The sequence below is a fragment of the Simochromis diagramma genome, unplaced genomic scaffold (genome assembly GCF_900408965.1).
Source record: "Simochromis diagramma unplaced genomic scaffold, fSimDia1.1 OVJJ01000131.1, whole genome shotgun sequence".
NCBI lineage: Eukaryota > Metazoa > Chordata > Actinopteri > Cichliformes > Cichlidae > Simochromis > Simochromis diagramma.
Genome location: NW_024387200.1, coordinates 7,671,481 through 7,696,437, shown reverse-complemented (window position 1 = coordinate 7,696,437; position 24,957 = coordinate 7,671,481). Strand labels below are relative to the sequence as shown.

Genomic DNA, 24,957 nt, shown 5'->3' with positions numbered 1-24,957 from the left:
GTAGTAATGCAGCTGAAAGATGTTTGCCAACCATAATAAATCCAAAAGAGGAAGACAACAGAAAAATAGCACTAAATAGCACTTGATAGGCATACACTTTGTTCAGGATAACATCTTCAATAATAGCTTCAATATTAATACCATTTGAATAATTTAAATGACATAAATATTTATGAATCTCATTTAATCCACATGCTACAACATTAAAGTGGAAAATGTATCCATCAATGCCTACTTAAAGGACTATGTTTATCTCTTATTGTTGGTCTTTATATATGTTTCAGTTCCATATAAATTGTGAAGTAATATCTTTTGATTATTATAGAACAGAAAGTCCTGATATTTCTTCATGCAGTGTCTCATTATGTTAGACCAACAGGTCAAACCTTTGAACTTTTCTCAATAATATATTTCATATTTGACTGTGGAAATTTTAAATGAAAAAAAGGACAATGACAATTAATATTATTTATTTTAAAAAATATTGGAAATAAACTTCAGACACAACATGGACATGTTGTGAAACTCTTTTTTCCCTAATGTTACTTATAATATTATAACATTATATTCATTTTTCATTTTTATCAGAAATTAGTCTCTCTTTCTATTAAAAAAGAAAGACAGATGGAAAAAACCCAGGAAGATCAAAAGCAACATTCAAAAAATTAGAAGAAAATTAAGAAATGCTGAATTATGACTATCAAAATAAGTGCACTATGACCCTAAATTGAATAAGGAAGAAAACAGATACTCGAATGAAAATCCCTTGCAATGACTGCCTGAAGTTTAAAACCCATGGACATCACCAAATCCTGTTTCTACACTTAAGTTGTTCAGTTAGGTTTTTAGTGCAGCCACCTCCAGTTGCTCCTTGTTTGTGTCGCTCTGCCCTTGAGTAAGTGAAAAGCATGCTCTGTTAGACTGAAATCACGTGACCAACTTGGCCACTGAAGAATATCACATTTATTGCTGTGAGAAACTTTTAGGTTGCCTTTGCAGTAAGCTTTGGGTCATTATCCATTTACATTCCAGTCAGTCTTGCACTATTTGTCAGACTCAGTTCCACTGGCAACCCATACCTGCCCATGCAACAACATTGTCTCTACCATATTTGACATTGTGGAAAAATGAAATAAAATAAAAATTTTAAAGGTATAGAAATGGGCAAGAAAACACAATTTTCTGGCTCATGTGCAGCCCTGGTTCCTATTGCAGATTTGTTTTGTATAAAGTGATGCTGCACAAGAATTTAAGCACAATCACGCACTGTATAAATGTTTTGCAAAGTGGGAAAAAGTATTTAGACTTGTTACATAAGATCTTAGGGGGATTGGTGCCACCCAATGCCCCTCTTCTAGACACACCCCTTAGCCCTACTAGTTAGTTTTCTAGGTCCATTTATTTATTTTATTTTACTTTGTTTTTTATTTGATGAAACTTTTTTTTATCCTTACTTTGTTTTAGTTTAGTTTACTAGACTGAAATCCTCTTTGTACAGCTGTCTTGTCATATCAAGATTGTGGAAGTTACACCAGTTATTAACGAAAAATGGGACTATCTCAAAGTGACCCTCCAATCCTGCTAATTGGAAACCTTCATGCTGCAGTGGATACTAGCCATCACTATGCCCACACCCGCCGTGATGTGTGTTTGTGTGTATGTTAGTAGTGAGTTCGCCGGCTCACGTGGATGACACTACATAGTAATTGAAAATTCATGGACTTCCTGAAAATAGTGCCATGATGTAACTGTGTCTCTTTTAACACAAATGTCTGCATTGGGTTTTTACGTTAAAGATGGTCATGTTCATCTGTTTACAAGATCAATAGTTTTCAAATAACACAGCGCATAAAAATATAGAGTGAAGTGTTGCGAGCCGTCACGCCTCTCATATCCCTCCGCTGTTTTTGTCCCCCTTTCAGGCTGTTTTGGTCTTTTCGCTGTTAGCAACGGAAAGAATCCGAGATAGCTGCAAACCCGATTTTGAGATAATAATTATATAACAAATTGACAAGAGGTGTAACACACATGTTCATTTCGGAAAAGTTACTAGAGCGTGTTGTCTTTTTTTAAATATATTTTTTTTCAGTTTTAATAGGAATTGTACAGGTCGCTAATTTAGCTAGCAACTGTTAGCCAGGCTAGCTGCTTAGCAAAGCATCCTCCTGAACAGGCACGTTGACTTTAGCCTACTGGCTAAGCTAGGTCTTCGGATTGCCCAACGTTAGTGAGGTACCGCACACCGTCTCAGCGTCAAGAAATTGCGGCGTGAAACTGGTCTGTTAAAGACGCTGTCTTTTATGGGATCACCATGTCAATGAAGGCCGGTGGAAATCGCAGCAAGCCCGGCGGTGGTAGCACCGCTGGTGCCGCCGCCGCCTCCGGTGCCGGAGGAAGCGGCGGGGGAAGACAGAATCTGGGCAGGTATGTGAAATTAAAACGTTAACATAGCGAAGCAAAAACACAGCAAGGAGGGTTGGTTTGACACGTTTTCGATATTTGGCCATAGTCACTGCCAAACGGTAGCGGTTGTAAGAGATGACATTGCCGTTAAGTGGTCCAAAACTAGTGCGTGTTTGTGAACGTTGTGCGGGCCTTGCGACGTGTTGGTCAGCCAGTTGTGCAGTTCAGCTAGCGAGGCCTGCCTGTCTGCTTGGTCCAGTGCTGTTGCAACTTTCGACGTGACATTATCTTCTCTGGCACGTTAAATCAAACATGCCACCACGAGTTTGATTTTGCATAAATACATGTTCGGGTGGACATTTATCTTTCCTCACATGAGTGTAGTACTAGTGACGCTGCTTGCCAAGTTGCTGGTATCAGTTTACTCTAAGCTTGAAGCCAAGTCAGCTAGCGTTAATTAGCCAATTGACAGCCTATGCTTGCGTTTCAGTTTTGTAACCGTTGGCTAATGGGGGACACGCAACGGCATTTGTTGTCTTTTGGCTGCCATGTAGCTTGGTACGTTACCGCAACATTGCTGCAACGGGGTTGCCAGGAAATGGATATAAAGCGTGTGGGCGCTCAGAAGAAAGGGGCGGGTGTGGAAACGGGGGTGAGGTGGAGGAGGAGAAGGGGGAATTACAGACCGACTGGCTTTCAACCTTGACGTTGCCATTGCTGTTCGTGAGAAATAGTGTCCTTGAGGCATGACTTTCTCTGTACACGTCGTCCCAAGATGAAGATAAAGCACACTGTCAGTGCATGAACAGCATGCATGCTGTGATTTTTGGTGGTCAGGCTGCTGTTCACCGGTCACTAGGACAGCACTCCCCATTCACTGCGTAGGATTCATCGTGAAGATGCTATAAATGAATATTGGACCAGTTTATAACCATGCTCACAAAACCTGCACATTACAGCTCAAAATGGCATGGCTAAGTGTGTTTTAGAAAGCTTAGGGCTGATTTACTGCAACGAATATAATATAGGGGTTAGTGGCCATTGCTTACCTTGAATGGTTGGTTATGTGCCAGCTGCTGAACAAGGTGCATTTTAGGACATGCCTGGGAAAACTCTTAGCTGCTGAGTGTTTGGCTAGATTGCATCACAAACATCATTATTATAAGCATGATGTTGTGGAGACACTGGGGAAATTTCAGAATTTACATTGCACATTGGAAATGTGATCTGCAAGAGCAATTCTGTCGATCTTAAATATGAAGTCAATGTCCACAATTTAAACAAATGATCAAGTAAGAGGTCTGTGTTGATGGTTGTGGTGATGTCTCCACAGCTGAAATCGATAGTGATGGTAATAAATCTTATACTTGATAAAACCAAAGTGATTTCATTTTCATGTCTGCAGCTGCAAATATTTCACATGTGCTCTTCAGTCATAATCTCAGTAAAGCATCATTATAAGACCCTCATGTATTCTTAAACCTGGTTCTCTGTAGTTTGCTACAAGTGATTGTAGTATGCAGGTACTTGCAGTATGCTGTGAAAGTATATTTTAGAAATGAGGTTAAGGTTAAAGCAAATTATATAGCTTGTATTGATTAACTTCAAGTGCAGTTCTGTATCATCTTAATCACTGCCTCTTATGATTTCTCTTAGTGAGTTGCACATATCAGAGCATGTGCTAAGTCAAGTCTTTATTTATTTTATTTTTTACAGTTGATGGTGAGTTTGACAACAATTTAATCAAAATGCGATTTTTTTTTTTCTGTCCCTCAGGGGGAGACACAGTGGCAAAGGTCCAGCAGCAGTGAGTAACCTGTTATTTTTCATATACATTTGAGAAACAAAAATACCTTCAAGCTTGAGTATTTTAAAAAACTTAAAAAACAAATAAATAAATAAAAAATACAGATTTTTGAACATAGTGATGGTGTGTTTTTTCCTCTTGAGGCATGTCATTGGTGGGCACCAGAATTTATCTTATGCAGGAAAAACCCTCACAATGCTTTAACACTTCTTTTTCTTGGTTTCCTGTTTTTAAAGCATTTTAATGCCAGAGAAAGCATAAATCCAGATATCGCCTTTTTAATTGCATTAAGAATGGAACAAGTCTATTGGTATTCCACAGTGATGAGACATTATTTGGCATCTTTTTTGTGCTCAAAATGGGAGCATCAAAATTAATTGTATCTTTTCTTTAGGTCATTTTCAATGGTGTATATGCAAATATGAGGATGGTCCATGTCTTGACTTCAGTGGTGGTACGTTTACTGTGTGCCTACCTTGTTCCTTTTTTTCCCTGTGTGTAATGATTATAAGAATATGCATAGTTGCAAAATTCCTTGGATGAAGCAGCCATGTGAATCATGCTTACTCTAAGTGAGTTAGTAAGAACATTATTTACTGCAGTCTGTTTTGCCACATGCTGTTTCTTCAAATTGTTTACACAGCACTAAACAAAGCCTGTTGTAGAGACAGCTGGTTGCATAAAAGGAAACCAGTGATTGATCAATCAATGGTTTGCCTTGCAGAAAAATGGGTTTCTGAACTTATATTTTTGAACATGTAAATTAAAATTTGTACTGAAAGGCACATACCGTATATAACGACAAGCCTCTTTAATTGTAGGGGACCAAGTGTGAGCTTAAAGTGAAAAATGGAGCAGTCTATGAGGGAGTATTTAAGACCTATGGCCCAGAGGTAAGGCTCATGCATAATGTGGTATTCTTTATTGTGCCAATATGGAGGGAAATCTGTTACTTTCTCACTAGCTGAATATGATTAGGGTTAAATGTGATGGAGTCTTGCTAACACTTGGTACTAGTTTCACCCCTAAGGTGGTTTAGACCGGCATTGCTTTTTCTGATATTTGAGCATTTACCTTCCCTTTTAGGTTGAATTATTTCCCAAAAGTAATAATCATAAGTAAATTTGAGGTTTTCCTCTAATTCAGATCTACGCTAGTATGCTGATGCCAGGATTACACAAAGTAGTTTAATTGATAAGAGTGATGAGTGATTTATTTGACTAATAGTTAAAGGAAGCCTGCTACAATTTTCCAGATCTTTAATTCATAACCATACACCACATATCTTTCTTGTGATGCTTAAAACAGATCTCTTGAGATTTCTCAGTATGTTTTAGTTTTAGGGTTGTTCTTGAGATTGTTTATAGCCGTTTTGTTTCTCTAGCTACTGTGGAGTGTGATGGGCATGAAAGAGTGCATTGTCCCAGTCTCCTGTGTCCATAGTTTCTTGTGTCTTTTGCAGATAGTTTTTTTTTTTTTTTTTGCCCTCTGTGTTTCAAATGATATTTATCTCCCTCAGTGTGACCTGGTGTTGGATGCAGCCCACCGAAAGAGTACAGAACCGAGCACAGGGCCCAGGAAAGAAGATATTGTAGAGAGCATCATTTTCAAGGCTTCTGATGTCGTAGTTGTGAACTTCAAAGATGTGGACCTAAATTTCGCCAGGAAAGGTAGTGTGGTCATATTTTTATTTTTTGGCAAAGATTTTTTTAGTTATTGAAACTGGAGATTTATCATGCGCATGTTGAAAACCTATGGACAATGCACAATGTTAACTGGGTGAGTTTGTCACACTGTCCATTTACACATATGAAAATATAAACGTATGTCAGTGAATTCCCATCTTTGCATACATACAATGTATTACCCTTCTCAGTCTTCTCTATCTTGATGTTGCAGAGGCATTTCTGTGAGTTAAGTCTTGTGTGTCTGCTCAGAGTGGCCAGTCATTGAAGTCTAATTTGATCTATCGATTGGTCCAAAGGTTGCTCTAGTGCAACAAGGACACTCAATAAAGGCTGAAGGAGCCTGCTTCATGTAATTCATGTGCACCCACATGATTCTGCTTTGGACGATAATTGACTCTGCGGGAGAGTTTTGTTGTCTGAAAATATACAGGCGTGAAGGTGTGAGGGGTTTTGCTTCATGATTTGAAACTAGGGCACTACAATGATGCCACTTCACTTTAACAACTTGTGAAGTGAGTGAAATTTACACAGAAAGATAAAATGTCAAAAGTACCCATGTTTGTCTGCTTGCCCCTTTATTTTATTTTTTTTTTAAAGAAATGCTCAATAAGTGATCAGTCGAAATCATGGGATGTGAGGAGTGCACTAGACATGGCTTGACCCAAGCTCAGATTGTTAGAATTGAGTACCTTTACAACTTATATCTAGGTGAACCATATCATAAATATGTCTGGTATGAATTTAACTGTTGGTGTGATCGCCAGTCATTTTATCTGTCAGTCATTCTTCTGACTATCTGTCATCTGTGTGTCTCTCCTTTCCAATGGTCTAGTCTCCTCAGACACAGGTAATCTATGGCTGTTTTCTCCTTTTGCACATCTTTGTATGCTCTTAAAAATATGTACTGTGCTCTTATTAGACCTGTTAAATTAGATATTAAATTAGAAATGTAACGTTTACGAACATTTGGGCATGATGATCTATTTTTTTTAATTTATTTTTTGCTGTATGTATTGTTACTGCATTTTGATTCCAGTATGATTCTCAAAGTTTTAGGATCACTGCTCTCATACACCCAAAAACTAAAAATGAGATATGTATTGCTGATCAGTGTTGCTTTTTATTTTTACCGCGTCTTCAGACTGCATGTTGCTTTCGGTGGAAGAATTATTCCCTCAAAATCATTCAAGCTGATTTTTGGAGTTTTTAAATGTTATCCAGTTTTAACTTTTGATACAGCCTATGGGATACTTTTGGGTAATTTTTTAATACTAATATAAACTCTATTTTTGTTAATAAGGTTACAAAGTGCTTTGTATTAAAAAAAAAAAAAAAATCACAGAAATTGTAAAAACCAGAGAAAATAGGATGGGGGGAAATAAACAACAAGAAGTGGCAACGATGAAGCAGTGACTTGTATAAGAAGAAGGTAATGTTTATTGCTTTTGTTTAGTTTATCTTTTATAGGATTTTTCCTAAACATCAGTTTGTTTGTTTTTTGTTTGTTGTTTTTTTAAACCTTTCTTGGCCTTGCTCGAGTGATGCCACACTTAAATGGTAGATTATCAGCAACATTAATGTGATTCCATTGAAAGCAACTGATTCAAAAGTCATATTGGGCTCTCTTACATCATTTGTTTTCTGAGCATTGTTTTTAAAAGGTTATTAGGAGAAGTTTAATTTTGTTTGGCACTGAAATGCTTTGAGGTCATGTAATTAACTGCAGTCTAAATGCATGTTTGCTTACCTCTCACTATTCTCACATTTGATTTTAAAATTTTTCTTACTTTGTATAATTCCTTTGGTGGACAGTGTGCACAAAGCATGCCAGCAAACACTGGAAATATAAACCAGGCCTATTGGCCCAACTGCCCGTATGGTGTCAGTCTAATGTTTCTGAACTTGCTCTGTGCCTGAAACGCTTAAATGCCTTTTGTATTGTGAGATGAGTTATGATGTGTGAGAAAAGCAACTCAGGTGGCTGGTATGCTTTGAGCACATAGTTCACTGGTGCCAGATCTGCAAATGTGAGAGCAGACTTGGGCTAACATGAGATTAGAATTTCAATTCAGTTATAATTGGGGGTTTTCTTTGAGCAGATCTGTCAGTTTATGACTTTGTTGAGTCAATGTATTCCATACATTTACATAAAAATAATGAACATCCTGAAACCACAATTAGCTCAAAGTAAATTGTTTAATTAATGTGCTCCCTTTCAAGATGTTGCTATGGTGATTCTTAATAAATAGGGTGCAAGTCAAGCATTGTAGACACTGCTCGTAGCTGGATTTAATTTCTGATAAAAGTTAGCCATCTGAAAATACTGTAGCACCTAGAGACATTATGCTACATACTCTGACAGTGATTCAGGACTCTCCCTTTATTCACAAGTCTTGCTCACACTTCCAGACTCACCAATGCCAGCTCAAGAAAATTGCTTTTTTTTTTTTTGTAAAGGAACCCCCCTCCCCCCCAAATCCTGTTGAACCTGTGTTTGGATGTAACTCGGTGTGTCTTTCTGAACCGTCAAACTCTCCATATAGACGTTGGCTGTAAGAACTCTCTCAGAGGCTCTTGAAGCATGATGAGCACTTTGTTTTCTAAGCAGTTAGAGTGGAGCCTGCGTGCGTGCGTGTGTGTGGTATCATGCAGTACATAAATATATACATTCTTTTCTTCATGTTTCAGACAACTTCACAGATGCAGCAGTGACTGGCCGGATCAATGGCGAGCATAAAGAGAAAGATCTTGAGCCCTGGGATGGAGGAGAGACCCACAACTCTGATAGCCTCGAGTCTCTGGATACTGATGTGGTGAGAAAAGTATCAGACACCAGAAACAGGCTGGTGCTAAACTTGCTATATATTCAACCGAAACAAAGAGTTTGTTTCATGTGATCCAGAGCATTTAAATTTGTTCACATGCTGATTGTCAAATTCTGTCTCTGCTACTGTTTTCACATCAGTCTAATGGGTGGGATCCCAATGACATGTTCAAGTACAATGAGGAGAAATATGGAGTCTTGTCCACATATGACAGCAGCCTGTCCACATATACGTAAGCTTCTTCATGTTCTCCATGTATTTGTTTGTATACTTGTCATACTAGATATGTTTAATTTTGAATCTCTGACAGTAAACAAACGTTCACTCTTTAATCTCGTTTTATTATAAAATTAAAGACTTAGAACCATGCTGTCCCATGTCACTCCTCGTCTAACCTGAATTTATTTCCCAGGGTACCTTTAGAGAGGGACAACTCAGAAGAGTTCTTGAAGAGGGAGGCGCGTGCTGCCCAGCTGGCAGAGGAGATCGAGGCTAGTGCCACGTACAAGGCCCGCGTTGCTCTGGAGAATGATGAACGGACTGACGAGGAGAAATTCACTGCTGTTGTGCGAGGGGAAAGGGAGACTCACACACTTGGCAGGTGGTGCCAGGATATGAGTTTTTACAAAAATACTACGTGTTTCTGTGAATACATTTTGTGTACACTTTGCAATTATGTAAATGTAATTGTGTTCGTAAACAGCGGGTTCATATTTGAACGATTTTCAATTTTCATTGCCTGTTGATACATTCTGTGGAGTTGTTAGAACTCGCATTATTCACAATTTATTGTTATAAGAATTTAAGAGGAGCTGGAAAAGGATACTGCAGAGCTTTGCATACAATCATTGGTTGTAGCTGTGTGCTGTCACCAGGGGGCACTGAAATAAAACTGTTGCTTTAGTTTATGCTTCTCTTGCTGATTTGGCTTTGCACTGGCAGTGAAGAACACAAAGTCATAATACACAAAGAACTTCTAAACTGAGTGTTAAAAATTTTGAACAGGGCCTACTACTACTGCTGTTAGTGCCTTTTTAAAAAAAAAAAATCTTTGTGGAGTTTGTTTTCTGTCGGTTTTTTTCTAATGCTTTTGTGCTGCATGTAGAACTCTATTGCCCCTTTTCCTGTTCTTTGGGAGGAATATTTAAGCTTACTAGACAAGTAGACAGCAAATGTTCCTATAACAAATACTTCCTATAACTGGTAATTAAAATTAAAAAATAAGCTCATTTTAGCTAATGACCACTTACTGGAATGGAATAAAGTATAGAATTAATTGCTCATCTTTATTATTGCCTTGTGTATATGTTTAGCTGAGTTAAGTCTGTTTGTATGTTTGTAGAGAGAACAAGTACATTCCTCCTGGTCAGAGAAACAGGGAGGCAATGTCATGGGGGCCAGGGCGTCAGAATTCACCTCGTCTTGGTCAGAGCTCAGCTGGACCCCCCACTCCTCGACCAGGACCCCACGACTACAGTCCCAGCTCTGGATCCGACCAGAGGGTGGTTAATGGAGGTATATTGAATATGTCACCTACAAATCTGCTGTTACTTGCTGCAAATCAAACACAGTATTTGTGAGAGTAAAGGAGTGGATGAGTGAGTCACTGTTGTGATCAAACCACGACTCGAAATAAGTTCTTTTGCAGTGGCAAAGTGTTTGGGTTATTCTTGTGTTATCTTGTTAGTTTATTTTTATTTAAGCAATTTTATTCCTGTTTCCCCATCCCTTGTCATTTTTTTTTTTTTTAAATTAAATTTCTCTCTTCTTTCTGTCCCCACTATACCTTTGTTTCCCCTGCACTATAGCTTGTGTCATCCTTGATCATTTGTCCTTGCCTCTTTTAGGTTCATCCCATTGGCCCTCACCCTGTCCATCTCCTTCCTCCCGTCCCCCTTCTCGTTACCAGTCCGGTCCCTCCTCCCTGCCTCATCGGGCAACCACGCCCACCAGGCCACCTTCCAGGCCCCCCTCTCGACCTTCCAGACCTTCCTCTCATTCATCCCACCTCTCTTATCCCTCCTCTTCATCCTCCTTTTCCCACCATGGGCCCACATCGCCAGCCTCCGCTCTGGCCAAACGCATGTCTTCAGAAGGTACCCACATCTCTGTGGAGTAGACCTGGGCAAAAAACACGAGTTGAAGCTGGAGGGATTTAAGTCACAAAGAAATGTGAAATATTTCAAAGTTGATGGCGATCAGTTTTATTTGAAAAATAAGTTTGCCCAGGTCTAGTGTGGAACAGCAGAAATAGGAGAAATTGCTTGGTCAGACTGAGTTGGGATCAGATTTGAAAAACTCTGATTCTCTGTCAGTACATCAGGCAGTTTCACCTTGGCATGTGGGTGCACCAATGTGTGCCATGCTTTGGGTGTGGTAACACTTAAGGCACCAATTTATCAACTTCTCTGGTAGATCATTCAAAAGAAGGTGCACGATGATATTCTAATTTTTTTTTATAAAAAAGCCTTGATGTTTGAGGCATGAGAAAGATGCTCAGAGATATTTGAATTGACAAATTTGATAAGTGGTTGTAATACCAGTTAAGTTTCACATGCAGTTTTTAAAAGTCTTCTCTGTATTCCACTCCATTGGGATACGAACTGTTGACCAGAAATGTGATCCGTCAATTTCCAGAGTCCCTCCAAAAAAAGCCCCCAAAAAACTGGTAGTGAGGCTTAATCTCTTGACGTCAATTATTTTTACTTGAATAGAAAAATTGTTAACTAGTGTTTGGCCTCTCATTATTTTTTAATATGCTGTTACTGTAGGCCACTGTTCATCTCACTTTTTGGCCTTTGCTTTCCCATTTCTCATCTCTCACTTTGCTTGGTTGTGATGTGGTGTGATGTGGTGTTTGATCACTTTACAGGATCATCTGTAATTTCTCCACTAGCATGCATGCAAAAAATAACCTTACTGTTTGGTGTGATATTTATCAGCATCTAGACTTGAGTTTTTAAAAGTTTTTGTGAGGCACTGGTGAGTTTAAAAAAAAAAAAAAAAAAACAATTAACAGAGGGATGCTAGGAAACACATGTTTACTTTGCTGTCACTGTGTGTTTACCAGCTTCTATCCATTTGCCTCTGTCTTTATACATCTCTAGGTCCACCAAGGATGTCTCCAAAATCTCAGCGGACGCCTCGTGCTCACAGAGTGCCACCCTGTCGGACCAGTGGAGTACCCCAAGGAGTGGACTTAATTTCCCATAATCCCCCTGGAGAGTCCATAGTGACTCCACAAACCAGGAGCAGCTCTTCCTCTGGAGGGACATGGTCCTCAGTGGTTAGCGGAGGTAGACTATTAATCTGAATAGTTTGTACCCCTCAGCCATAAAAGGCTGATGGGATATTGTTGTCACCCTGCTGGGCGGGCAGGCAGTGTGGACACCAAAGCTTGTGAATGCAATGTAACTTGAGAACAAGGCAACATAGGATTTTTAAATGCATCCCAATGGTGAACCTACTAGTCCAGTATTTTTCTCCCTTTGCAGAGATTTTAGTTTAATGCCACTGGAGGGCATATTTCAAAGCACCTGTCATTGTTTGTTATTTAACCTGAATGTGTTGTGAACACCAAATTCTTCTCCCCTCCTCAGCTCACAGACCTCGCTCCCCCCGACAGAATAGTATGGGTGGAGCTTCAGCTGGCTCCTCTTCCCTCCCATCACCTCAGACAGGTACAGCTCCTGTGGAAACTGTTACTACTCCAACATCAGCTTCCTCTCCTACTGCAGCTAGCCCTGCCCCCAGCATAGTCACTTCTTCATCAGGAGATGGTAAGCTGAAGTTTAACAAAAAACTGAATATGAATAGTGATATGAAAACACGTCTGTTGGTTTTTATAATGTATAAATAAGTGCTACAATCAGAAAAAGCTATCATTAAATCATTTTGATGGGAGTAAGTAAACATTCTTTTTTGTCTGTTTAGCAAAAGAATGTCGTGCCCAGGAGACTAGACAAACATCTCCTACAAACAAGGAGAACATCAAGCCTTTGGAAAGTTCACCTAGTTTTACAAGACAAGTTTGTAAAGGTTGGTAAACACTATAAATTTGCATTAACTTGTTCTTTTTAACCTCAGAATGTTGAGAAGCAATACAATTTTAAACATGAGTACGAGGGTTTCTCATCTGTTCCTTTCTTTAGTAGTCGTAATGTAACAATGTCTTTTAAAATTGATATTTCCATAATCTGCATTTATTTCTCTCCATTCACTTTGCAGGACCGCCTTCTATACCATCAGACCACAGAAAACAAATAGATAATTTAAAGAAATTTAGTGTAGATTTTAGGGTAAGTGTATCTTGAATTTATATGACATACAAATTGCTAAGATATGACTGATCTCATCTCATGTTTGTGAGGCTTCAGCAGAGGTTGTGCCCCTCTTCCACTCATCTTTCCTCTGTCCCTCTGCCAGTTGCAGTCTAGTTCCAACCCAGACCCTCCCTGTGAACCAGTGATGACCAAGTCTGCTAGAGACCCTGCAGACAAACCTAAAGATCTTCCCCTGGACAAAGCCTCCACAGTGGGGAGGGAGGCCACTGAAGATGGTGTTGTAGTAATTGCTGCTGGCACACCTAGTGGTACCCATGCTCCACCGACTACCACTACAAGCACCAGTAAGCCTGGCAGCCCCGCTGCAATGTCTCAGTCTCCCTCTGCTACTGACCAGAAGAGGCCAGGGCTTGATGTGACGTCACAGGGAGTTCAGACGACGGCCACCTCAACGTTCAGCGGACCCAAGCATGAAGAGAAGGAGGAGAAAAAAGAAGCAGTGCAGGAGTGAGTGGACAGGAGACCCATTCCACGAGAAAACCAAAAATGACTTTATTGCATTTTGTGTGGTCTGTAGTCAGTTTACTATAATGCACAGTAGGGATTTATTACTGTCCAAAACCAACAACAAATTATTTAATGATAATATTTATTAATTTAAAGAAACACAATTTAATCAAGTTTAAGTAGCTTCAGAAACAAATTCTTCCTTTTCATTCCTTTTCTCTATTTGTTCTCTCTCTGCAGTCAAGTGAGAAAATCAACCCTGAACCCAAATGCTAATGAGTTCAAACCCAGGTTTAATACACAGGTAAGTTATAACCCGCTTCTGCCAAGCTTAAAACATTTGGAAACCAAAAACTGGGTCTGGTATTTAATTTATTCATGTCTCTATATGCTTTTGTTTTTCTTTGTATTTTCCCTCAGCCCAAACCAGCCAACACCCCAACGCCTCCCCGGCCTCAAGGCCAGCCCAGCCCCTCCATCGTGGTCCAGCAACCTCCGACTGTTTATGGCCAGACAGTCTGCTTCCCCCAGATGTATCCGCTGACGCCAGTCAGCCCTGGAGTTCAGGTGAGATACACACCTGCATACTGAAATGTACATTATGGAGATATTCATTTTTATTCAGTGCAAATCACCCAGAGCATCACACTGTGTTGGTATGAAATGCAGGGTTCATTCAGACAAACCCCTAACAACAGTGACTAACATGTCTGTCTATGTTTGTCCTCACGTGGTAATTTTCTTTCCTTTCCTTTGATTCATGCCTGCCATCATTATTTTCTCAGTGTATTTTATGTTTTTAAGGACAAAGCTCACATTTGTTGTCATTTGTTTCATTGTAAACTTTTTCCCTCCATGTAGCAGAAGAAGCATTAGGGGGGGAAAAAAAGGTCCCCCTCCCCATGACATGTTGTTCCCTGTCTTCTTTTGAGAAGGTGTTAGTTACATGGTTTTCTTACAGAATGAACTGAGAAATGTTTAGGTGATTATTTGCATAACAAGCTTAGAAATGTTTAGTCAAAGCTTTTTTTAGAAGTTTAGTATAGATATAATTTTGATGTTGCATATATGTAGCTGTGATCAATACATTTCTTATGTTGCTTTAAGAAAAACTTGGTGATCCAACATCAGACACGTGCAAACGATAACAACTAAAAAGTGGTTCTTCTTCCCTTTTCTCCCCCTCCTCCTCCTCCCCCCTCTCTCTCTCGCTCCATTAGAAAAGCATAATATGGAAGGTTTGTGAATTTTTCTAAGATTTCTATTTTTAAAAACTTTTTTTTTTGTATTATTTTTATTTCATTTTTTAAGCCCAATAAGTACTGGGATGTTTTGCTTGCTTGTTGAATTAATATCATCAGATGTTGGTTTGCCAACTTCTTATTGCAATTCTTCAGATGGACTTAAAACTGTGCTCATTTCCCTTTGTTCCATCTGTTTTCCAAACAAATGGCTGCAAGCTAAAATGAGTTTAAGCTAGCTTGTTTTTGCTGAAGGGGTGTTTGTAACACAAATGCATGGTGGACAATGTTAATGAGTTCAGGAACTGAAAAAACAGTATTATGAATGCTGTAAAAACACCTTTTTGGCTCATGATAGTCAGGTGTAGAAAGTGCATGTGGCCCCAGGTAAGCGATGACTCCCGCAAGCTCTTACATTCTAGTAAGCTGTTTGTGTTAGACAAAAAGAAGATGAAAAGTTTATCTGCAGCCAGATTGTTATTAAGGTTCCCAGACAAATGAGCATAGATGCACCCATGTTTATCCTCAGACTGTCTGTTTTATAATCTTGTTGGAAATCTCACAGAAAATTGAGTATAAACATGTTTTTTATTTTTTGTTTTTCCCTACCTTTCCTCGTTCCTCACCTCTCTCCAGTCTCCCATGTACCAGGTTCAGATGCCTATGACAGTGAGCCAGTCTAAACCCTACAGACCAGGTAAAGGTGAGAATAACCACCGCTTTCTTTCTCTCATTTCCCTCCCACATAATCTTTTTTTCAACTTGGTGAACAATATTTACAAACCATGTGAATACATAAATATTTTTAACCAGCTATTTGGACAGTATGTGATAATAAGCTTGTTTTCAGTTGTGGCATTTTTTACAAAACGGTTGAATTAAAATGTCTTGTTGGTGGAGTAAATAAATTCCTAATGGGGTAAAAAAAACAAAGAGAGGGCTTCCTGCAGAAGCACACCACGCAGGAGCCTGCAATCTGAAATATTACCAGTCACTCAATATCATGAGGAGCTGAGAATAATGAAGGCTGAAAATAATTCCCCAGTTTTACATGAAGTGTGATGGATTGGTTGATTAATTACGTTGATTATTCATGTGGGGGATTGAGCTGCTTTGCCCACACAAAATCAAACGTGCAACAACAGCAATCGCTATACAATCATTTAAAGAATGTTGTATATTCTTCTCACTACGCGGGACACCAAAAACCACTGATGCTGTATATATTGTTTTACCACACATGCTTACCGACCTGCAATTATTACGCAAGTACAGAAATGCTGTTGTGCAAGTATTTTTGTAGTTTGCTTTTACAAGAGAGAGGCTTCAGGATTTTGTTTTTAATTTCTGATCTGGCCAATCTTTATTATCTTTCAGTAAGTTTAAATATGGCTCATAATATGATCAGTTGCTTGTGTTTTTTTTCTTCTCCCCCTCACATATAGACTTTACTAGTGTCTTTCATAGCCAACGGCACTTCTCTCTCACCAAAGCCTCTAGACTTGGTATATATATGTGTGATATGTGATGTTGAACTTATTCTCCATCTTGCCCATCTCTTAACATAAATCTCTAGTACCCAACATGCCCCAGCAGAGGTCAGACCAGCACCATCCGCCAGGCACACCCACCATGATGCACCCAGCCACAGCAGCAGGGCCACCGATTGTAGCACCGAGCCCGGCTTACTCAGCGCAGTACTTCACCTGCAGCCCACAGCAGTTCACCAGTCAGCAGCTCGTCCAGCAGATGCCTCACTACCAGTCACAGGTATGATTTACTCTGGCACCAGCAGTATCACAACTATACAGCCTTTAGCAGCTCATTGAGGAAGGATAGATTGAACAGGCTCGTCTATTAAGACTCGTATGTAACCATTAAAGTTTCTTTGGTACCATCAATTAGAACTGGCAGTTTTTATCTCCCGCAGCTGTTCACTTGTCGGTGATTTGGCTGACAGATGCTGGTGGTCTTTAGCAGTTTGATGGGGTGCCAATGTCATGCCAGTTTTTTTTTTTTTTTTTTTTTATCACCTCTGATTTATTGAGCTCAAAGTGTACTCCTGCTTCTTATACCTGAAGAGTTACTACCTGTTTGCTACAGGCTGTCATTGGAAAAACTGCAGCTTTTACTGCCTGGAATCCTGGAAAATCCTCAGTAATACAAACAGCTAGGCTCGAGCACTTTTTGGAGCAGAGCCTACTCAAAGCACACATTTATATTTTTTATGTTGATTACTAATGAATAGTAGATGGTATTGACAAAAAGATATCTGAGGCTTGATGCCAATACCACAATGACTGTTAAGTTGTGAAATGTAAAATAGGTAAATAAATGTAAGAAAATAAGTTAAACCTCATGAATGTTGCATTTTTCTTTAACACAGTCATGAAAGGATTTGGCCTCTTAAATACATAATTCTTTAAGGAAGCATTTTTCAGGACATATCGAACACACATCATACGCACATAATCATTGATGCCCCAAAAATAATGAACCTTATGTCACTTTGATCGTCAGTGCCAATTAAATTGAGTGAAGATGGCCAGCTTTGGGATGAGACAGACAAACACGATCTCACACACAGGCTCTTTAAATGACAGCTTGTGAGAATGTTTTATGCAACCTATGAACACAGAATGCATTACTGTAGATTTTATCAGACCACAGTTCATGTGATATGCCAGAACCACAGAGTGAGACCATAGAAGCCATTTTTTTTCTCCCTTTCAGTTTCATCACAGCGCTTACAAATTGAGCTGGTGTTAAGAAATGCAAGTCGGCTAACTAATGATTACAAAAAAGTATAAACCAAGAAAGAAATAAGCTTCCTTTCTCTGAACAGATGCATCAGAAGCACAAAAAAGTGTTTATGTCCATATTTCATGTGCAGCCTTTGAACAAATGTTGGCTCTCTAAATTGGCACTCAGTTACCAAAACTGTGACGGCAGGAGTTGATAGAGGGTTTCCTCAGTTTTTTGGCTTCCTTTTTGCCTCTTTCAGGCACAGCATGTGTTCAGTCCAGTGATGCAGGGCAGTGCCAGGATGATGGCGCCTCCCACGCATGGCCAGCCCAGTCTCGTCTCTTCCTCTACTACACAGTACCCAGAGCAGACACACACCATGTATGGTACGTGTGCGGCCAATGCACGGGGTGTGATTTTTTTTTTTTTTAATACTTTTCACTATTACTAACGCCGACTGCTGTTTCAGTGTCTCCAGGGCCAATGCCTCAGCAGTACCCCCACCCTAGTGCCACCTTGCACCCTCACCCGCAGCACCCTCAGCCCTCTGCCACGCCTACAGGCCAGGCACAGCAGGGTGGACCACAACATGGAGGCCCTCCTAGCCATCCAGCTGCCAGCCCAGTCCAGCACCCACAGCACCCGCAGGCAGCAGCAGGTGAGTGCCCTAAGGTTGGCGGTAGTAATTACCCCCTCCCCCCATGGAGCTGGATTTTTTTCAAGTGGAGCATTATGGTAATGTATACATGTGTTTATGATTTTTGTTGTAGCAGCAGCAGCAGCAGCCCAGGCCCTCCACCTGGCTAACCAGCCTCCACAGCAGCAGATGTATTCGGCCTTGGCACCCACGCCACCTTCGATGACCCCAGGGCCAAACCCTCAGTCCCCACAGGCATCTTTCCCTTCTGCTCAGCAGGCTGTGTATATCCACCCACAGCAGGTCCAGCATGGCTACAACCCCAACCACATGGCGCACGTGCAGCAGGTAGGTCACAGCCTGCTGTGAACGTGCTCAACAGCGACCACAGTGGCTCAAGCCAGGCAATCAGATTGGCAGTGTTTCCTGTGCTGGACTTCACTGTGGGTGTGAGAAAGGTCTGGGATCCATTCCAGTAGGTGTTTGAGTTTATGAATGGGTCATATTTGGCTTTTATTAATCCCTTTAAATGAGGTAGACATTTTGTTGGCAGTATGATCAAGTTGGGATGTAGCGCTGTCACAGTACGCTGTGGGGTACAGAGGAAAAGAAACATTATTTCCTGATAAGAAGACAACCTAACCACGCAATTCAGAGATATTCTTGGATACCCATAGCAGTTTGGCCCCATTGAGTCTATGAAGGAATTCTTTAAATAGACCTATTGAGAGTTCCCTTGTTGCGTGTCATATATAGGCTTTAGAGGTAATCACAGAGAAGGCTCACAATAAACCTGCCCAAAGTTTCAAATGATGACTTCAGTGTTTGTGCACGACTTAATTTACTAAGTGATCAGTTTCAGTCTTTTCTACTCTCATATGTATGAAGTCAGTGAGAGTGGATGGCCTTAATATGATCATTTCAGACATGCAGCTCTGGCTTAGAGCAGCTGCTGTTCAAATAATCTGTTTATGAGGGGCAGCCAATCAGAAGGAAACTGGTTAAGGAGATAAAGCAGATTGCTTCTGACAGTTTTGGGTTTTTTTGGGGGGGGGGGGTTCCCCCTAGATACATGAAACAAATGGGTTTCCCTAGCATTGTTACATTATGTGTAGTTATTTACCTGTTTGTGCTCTGCTCAGAATTGTACACCAGAGGCCACTCTGCAATCTGTCTGGCTGTAGAGTGTTTCACACATCAACTTTACTTCATCTATTGACCATTATAAATGCAGATACCAATAGACTGCCAATTAGCTAATATTGCCATTCAGATACATCATTCTGTCTCTACTGAGGGCCTCCACCAAGGCCAAATATCAGATATGGATATTTTTAACTGTAAATTGTATGATGCTACTCGAGTGGAGTAGCTTTCCAAAGCCCTAGGATTGTGATTGGCAGGATTTCATACCCCTGTCTCAGTACAGTAGAGATATTATAAACCTTGTGTTTGGCTAAAGGAAGCTAAACTTTTTCTTCTAGTGGTGGATCCGTTTCAGATTTTGTCTGGGCATGTATAAGCCCTAAAAGCAAGACTTTCAAGGTAATCATTGTGCTATTGTCCTGTCCTCTGTTGTCCTGGCTCTTCCTTCCTCGTACGTTAAGGGGACTTTTATGTGTGAAGGGTCGACCACAGTGAAAGTGCTCTTTTATTTTCTGTTTGTTCTACAGGTGTTAAAGTACTCGCACCGTTTTATTTTACAGGAAGTTTTCGTTGCACATGGAAAACAAACGTTGCCGTTTCCAAGTCAAACTTGAAAAGTAAACTGTAACCTCGTGTTATTGTCTTAGCTGAAGTCACATGCTGTATGTGCGTTTGTCTCTGAGCCCCACCTTTATGTAAACAGGCTGCTGAAGAAGACAGGAAAAAAACATTCAGAATCATGCGGTGTCTGTTCAGAGCTGCTGCTCCTGTCGGTAACAGACAGGCGGAGCCGTGAAACGCTGTGTCACTGAAACTCATCTGATTCATCGTTTTACCCAGTCTGGCTTTTGTCCTTCTGTTGATCTCTCACTGTCACACTTTTGTTCTCACTCTGGCGCACTCACTCACACTTGTGCTCTTTCTCTCGCTCCCAGGCCCATATGCAGTCTGGTATTGTGCCATCCCACCACCCGGCACCCACCCATCCCCCAATGATGCTCATGGCTACCCAGGGTCCTCCAGCTGGTCCACAGCCACCTATGCCCCAGACTGCCCTTAACCCCATCCCTGTTTCCTCAACCACACATTTCTCCTACCTGGCACATCCACAAGGTATTTTTATTATTTTCCTTCCTCTATAAAGAGACTGTGTTGTTTTCCTTCTCTAATGTTCTTTTACATTACTAGCTCCTCTTTACACCTTTGTGCAAACTGAGGCAATAAGTGAGTACTCTTCATGGCAATGGTTGAAATATTTAGACTTCAATTTTTTTTTGCATGGGGGGGTGAGTGTCATTAATAGATATAATGGCAGTTAGCTGGGGCAATCACACATAATTTTCTTTTTTTAATTCTTTGGACAGTTATTATCCCTCAGCCATGAAAGTCTGATGAGGTTCTGTCGTCACTACCTGTGCAGGCAGGGGAGGCGTGGACACCCAAGTGTCGGTGCCATGGAGAACAGCAATGTAGTCGGTCATGTTCATGGACACAAATTGTTTTTTCTGTTTTTTTTTGTTACAGTCAGCTCAAAATAATGAATTTTAATAGGAAGTAAGATTTCTGTGTGGCGACTCCCGCGAACACAGAGGCCAAGAAAAGGTAGCTTTGAAAGAAGTGGCAGCTGCTGTATTTGACCCAAATCATAAACTTGGCGTGTAAAATTTGTCCTGTGTAGGAATTGATTCAGATGAGAATTTATCCCCTGGGAAATAAAGCAATAAATAAAAGTTGTGCACATGTTACACCTTTCATCTGATTCAGTTAAAAATGACCATAAAGAGGTGATTTTTGTATTATTCCCAGCAGGCAAATATGTGCGTGGACACTGCTGACACATAGGTCAGCAGTCACTGGTCAGAAGATTTTAACATATTGTCATATTCTTTGGGACAAAGCAACAAGTGTCCAGTCAGTACAAGAAACACATTTCACCCCTGAGTCATAAAAGGCTGAAAGATGTAAAGGTGGTAAAGGTGCATCCACTGAGGGGCTAATAACTAACCAGCTCTGAGCTAACTGCATTTAAACACTGGTCGAAGGTGAACTGGTGACTTTCAGATTGTGTTTTGTAAGGAAAACATCTGTCCTCTATTCGATACACACAATAAGAGCCATCCAGATGGTCGAGTCATACTGTGGGCTTTGCAGAACCATCAGTTATTTAAAGATAGGTCTTTAAAAAGATTCAGCTTGGGACACATGATCGGGGTGAGATTTTGAGTAATGGTAATTTCAGAAGAAACACACTTATTTATTTTTTTTATCAGATATTTAATTCTCCTCAGGTTAAACCAGGGAAAACTCCGTCTTTAGGTGCAGATTTAGATGATTGGAGGAGAATTACTGGTTTGTTATTTGAGTGTAATTAAAACAATAGTTTGTATTTTGTAAAGCTATCTAACGTGTTACAAAGAAACTTTCTGTCATCCCTGCAGTGCAACCTCATCATCAGCAGCAGCTGTAGATGCGTCAGCGAGCTGAGGGACCCGCTCTGCGCCGCGCTTCTCAACCAGAGCCTTCATAACCAGGCGATGAAGAGGATGAGAGAGCCCACCCTCTCCTCTCTTCCCTCATCCTCACCAGACATGCTTCACATCAGCTTTTCTCTTCCCTCCCTCCTCCCTCCCTCCCTGACCAGGCAATAAGAGAATGTTAACAGGTTGATGCAGTGACATGTTTTAACGAGCTAGAGTTTTAACAGACAAGACTGCTCCTATTCAGGCCCCCCACACACAAGCACACACGCATACACATACAGATCTGCAAACACAGATAGTTATACCTACATCTACACACACTTTCAGGGGTCCCAAATTGCAACTTAAGTCAGCTTGCCAAGTAAGAAGTGAAAGAGAGTAAACAATCAGCGAGTGTGAAGAAGAAAATTCAACTGGAACTCGTAATTTTTGTCCGCACCTTGTTATGAAAAGAATCTTCCAACCTTTAGACAGTATTAATCCTACTGTTTATTGCTGCTGCTATGTGCTGCATTTATTTCCAGACTACACGACACGTTTCTAACCAAACTAAAAACGAAACATGACGAGAAACTTTCTGTGAAATAAACTCATGTTGGCAGCCGAGAGGACAGGAGAAAGTGTTATTTATGAAATTATAACGGCTGAGGTGATCAGATCCCACTTCTCACCCGACCCTTATGTAACTTTTAAGTTAAAACTTTTACTTTGTAGATAATATAAATAATTTAAAAAATGAGCAAAAAAATTTAAAAACAATAAAAAAGTTTTAAAAACTGAACTGCTTCTTGTGGTTGGCTTGTACTGTTGGTGTGTCGTTACTGTGAATGTGCACTCTTGTGTTCTAGCTTTTTAGAGTGGCTTGCAAAAGTATTCGGCCCCCTTGAACTTTCCCACATTTTGTCACATTACAGCCACAAACATGAATCAATTTTATTGGAATTCCACGTGAAAGACCAATACAAAGTGGTGCACACTTGAGAAGTGGAACGAAAATCATACATGATTCCAAATTTTTTTTTTTTTTTTTTTTTTTTTTTTTTTTTTACTGCAAAGTGGAGTGTGCGTAATTATTCAGCCCCCTTTGGTCTGAGTGCAGTCAGTTGTCCATAGACATTGCCTGATGAGTGCTAATGACTAAATAGAGTGCACCTGTGTGTAATCTAATGTCAGTACAAATACAGCTGCTCTGTGACGGCCTCAGAGGTTGTCTAAGAGAATATTGGGAGCAACAACACCATGAAGTCCAAAGAACACACCAGACAGGTCAGGGATAAAGTTGAGAAATTTAAAGCCGGCTTAGGCTACAAAAAAATTTCCCACGCCTTGAAAATCCCACGGAGCACTGTTCAAGCGATCATTCAGAAATGGAAGGAGTATGGCACAACTGTAAACCTACCGAGACAAGGCCGTCCACCTAAACTCACAGGCCGAACAAGGAGAGCGCTGATCAGAAATGCAGCCAAGAGGCCCATGGTGACTCTGGACGAGCTGCAGAGATCTACAGCTCAGGTGGGGGAATCTGTCCATAGGACAGCTATTAGTCATGCACTGCACAAAGTTGGCCTTTATGGAAGAGTGGCAGGAAGAAAGCCATTGTTAACAGAAAACAAGAAGTCCTGTTTGCATTTTGCCACAAGCCATGCGGGGGACACAGCAAACATGTGGAAGAAGGTGCTCTGGTCAGATGAGACCAAAATGGAACTTTTTGGCCAAAGTGCAAAACGCTATGTGTGGCGGAAAACTAACACTGCACATCACTCTGAACACACCATCCCCACTGTCAAATATGGTGGGCGAACTGCATTTTCATTACTATTTTTCATTGATTCAAGTAAATAAATGAGAACAAATTGTGTGTTTTTGTGACAGTCTGTGCCTAAAGATAACCTAAGAACCAACTCAAAATTTTATCTGTTTTGTACAAGAGTATAAACACAAATTCATTGCTTGAGTTAGGTGCCTTTTTACGCTTGAGTAATTTATAAGTCACTTTTAAGTGGCTTAAGCAACTAAATCCATCCCTATGAAATGGTGAGGTACAAAGACTGGACTGAAGATAAGTGAAAACATAGCCAGTATCCAAATGAGTGATGACTCAAGAGTTTTCCACTGTACTGTGCATTGAATAGTAAATGGAAAAAGTTGTCCATTTCACTCTTTGAGTGCAATCTTAGCAATAAAATGACTGGATTTGATTTTGAGCAAGGAAAATACATAAGTGCAAGTGTTAAACTGCTTTTTTATAATATTGGGTTTTTCTTTGTTTAATGTAAAAAAAAATTTTTAAAAAAAATCCTGTTTATTGTGAATAACCCATAATGTATCCATGTGGGTTTGCATGTGTCCAAAAACACTGAAAAAATCTCAGGGGGTGGAGTTTACAGTGCAAGGTAGGAGCTACCAAAAAGTGTTTTATAAATTACTGGGCTAAAGTAGATCACAGAAAACTCAGATCTACTTATCTAACAAAATATCCTTTTTTGCCTTTGTCAACAACCATCATGAAAATGACTACCATCTTGAGTTTTATCAAGAAAGTGATTATAAAAGAATGTATGTACCAACTTTGGGCATCCATCTGTGAACCATTTCCTTGTAATCTTAAGTTATCTGCTGCACTAAGAATCACCTTTCTTTTGATTTTCATTTGGCGTCTTAACAGGTCATCTTGACCATGTCTAAATGCACTTGGTTGTTGCCATGTGAACAGATGTACCCAACAAAGTGTCAGGTGAGTGTAGTCACTGTCTGTATCTCTGTATCTTACAGCTGTAAAACAGAGAAATGCCACCATGTCGCATTTGCCAACTTTGTTCTTTGTGATGAACAAAGACAAACATCAGATACACAAACTAACCACACCATTTTGTTTTTTTTGGTTGGGTTTATTTTAAAAAAAATGGGTCAAATATACAGTTGATATATATTTAATATAATTTAGATGCTGAAAGGGATGCAAACACAATGACAGATTTTCAAAGGTGGTTTTCGTTGACTGTAGAAGGGATGATGGGTTAAACTGGAATGTTTACAGTGCTGAGTTAAAAACAAAACAGGATGAACAGTATTGAGAACACATGACATTCATCTACTGGACATTAAAAAAATAAAACATGGATTGGGGGGGGGGGGTGAGTGGGGGCATTTCTGGAGTAGATGTTAAAGATTAAAAGACCCCTGAGGTACATGGGG

The 24,957-nt window shown here is 40.1% G+C and overlaps 1 protein-coding gene across 9 annotated transcripts; it reads left to right on the top strand.

Annotated features, from left to right (window-relative positions):
• The first annotated feature begins 1,644 nt into the window (after nucleotides 1-1,644).
• atxn2 (ataxin 2) lies at nucleotides 1,645-22,543 on the top strand. Of its 9 annotated transcripts, none has more exons than XM_040051012.1 (26): nucleotides 1,645-2,424; nucleotides 4,180-4,210; nucleotides 4,605-4,664; nucleotides 5,032-5,103; nucleotides 5,730-5,880; nucleotides 6,731-6,745; nucleotides 8,587-8,711; nucleotides 8,864-8,955; nucleotides 9,136-9,324; nucleotides 10,066-10,238; nucleotides 10,571-10,819; nucleotides 11,831-12,019; nucleotides 12,323-12,502; nucleotides 12,657-12,761; nucleotides 12,951-13,021; nucleotides 13,149-13,513; nucleotides 13,754-13,817; nucleotides 13,934-14,080; nucleotides 14,734-14,751; nucleotides 15,391-15,451; nucleotides 16,331-16,524; nucleotides 17,759-17,885; nucleotides 17,969-18,157; nucleotides 18,270-18,484; nucleotides 20,218-20,395; nucleotides 21,721-22,543. In XM_040051012.1, the coding sequence occupies exons 1-26, from the start codon at nucleotides 2,312-2,314 to the stop codon at nucleotides 21,747-21,749; spliced, it is 3,402 nt and encodes a 1,133-aa protein (XP_039906946.1). In that variant the 5' UTR covers nucleotides 1,645-2,311; the 3' UTR covers nucleotides 21,750-22,543. The 9 variants fall into 9 exon arrangements, with proteins under 9 accessions (XP_039906946.1, XP_039906945.1, XP_039906944.1 ...); XM_040051011.1 differs by having other exon boundaries at nucleotides 15,391-15,457; nucleotides 18,273-18,484; XM_040051010.1 differs by having other exon boundaries at nucleotides 1,646-2,424; nucleotides 15,391-15,457.
• Nucleotides 22,544-24,957: the final 2,414 nt, after the last annotated feature.

Bases quoted from the DNA above. Each gene is read 5' to 3' on its own strand.
- atxn2 (XM_040051010.1), top strand. From the start codon at position 2,312: ATGTCAATGAAGGCCGGTGGAAATCGCAGCAAGCCCGGCGGTGGTAGC. The intron at 13,514-13,753 runs GTGAGTGGACAG...CTCTCTCTGCAG, and splicing joins AAAAAAGAAGCAGTGCAGGA to TCAAGTGAGAAAATCAACCC. The intron at 18,485-20,217 runs GTAGGTCACAGC...TCTCGCTCCCAG, and splicing joins ACATGGCGCACGTGCAGCAG to GCCCATATGCAGTCTGGTAT.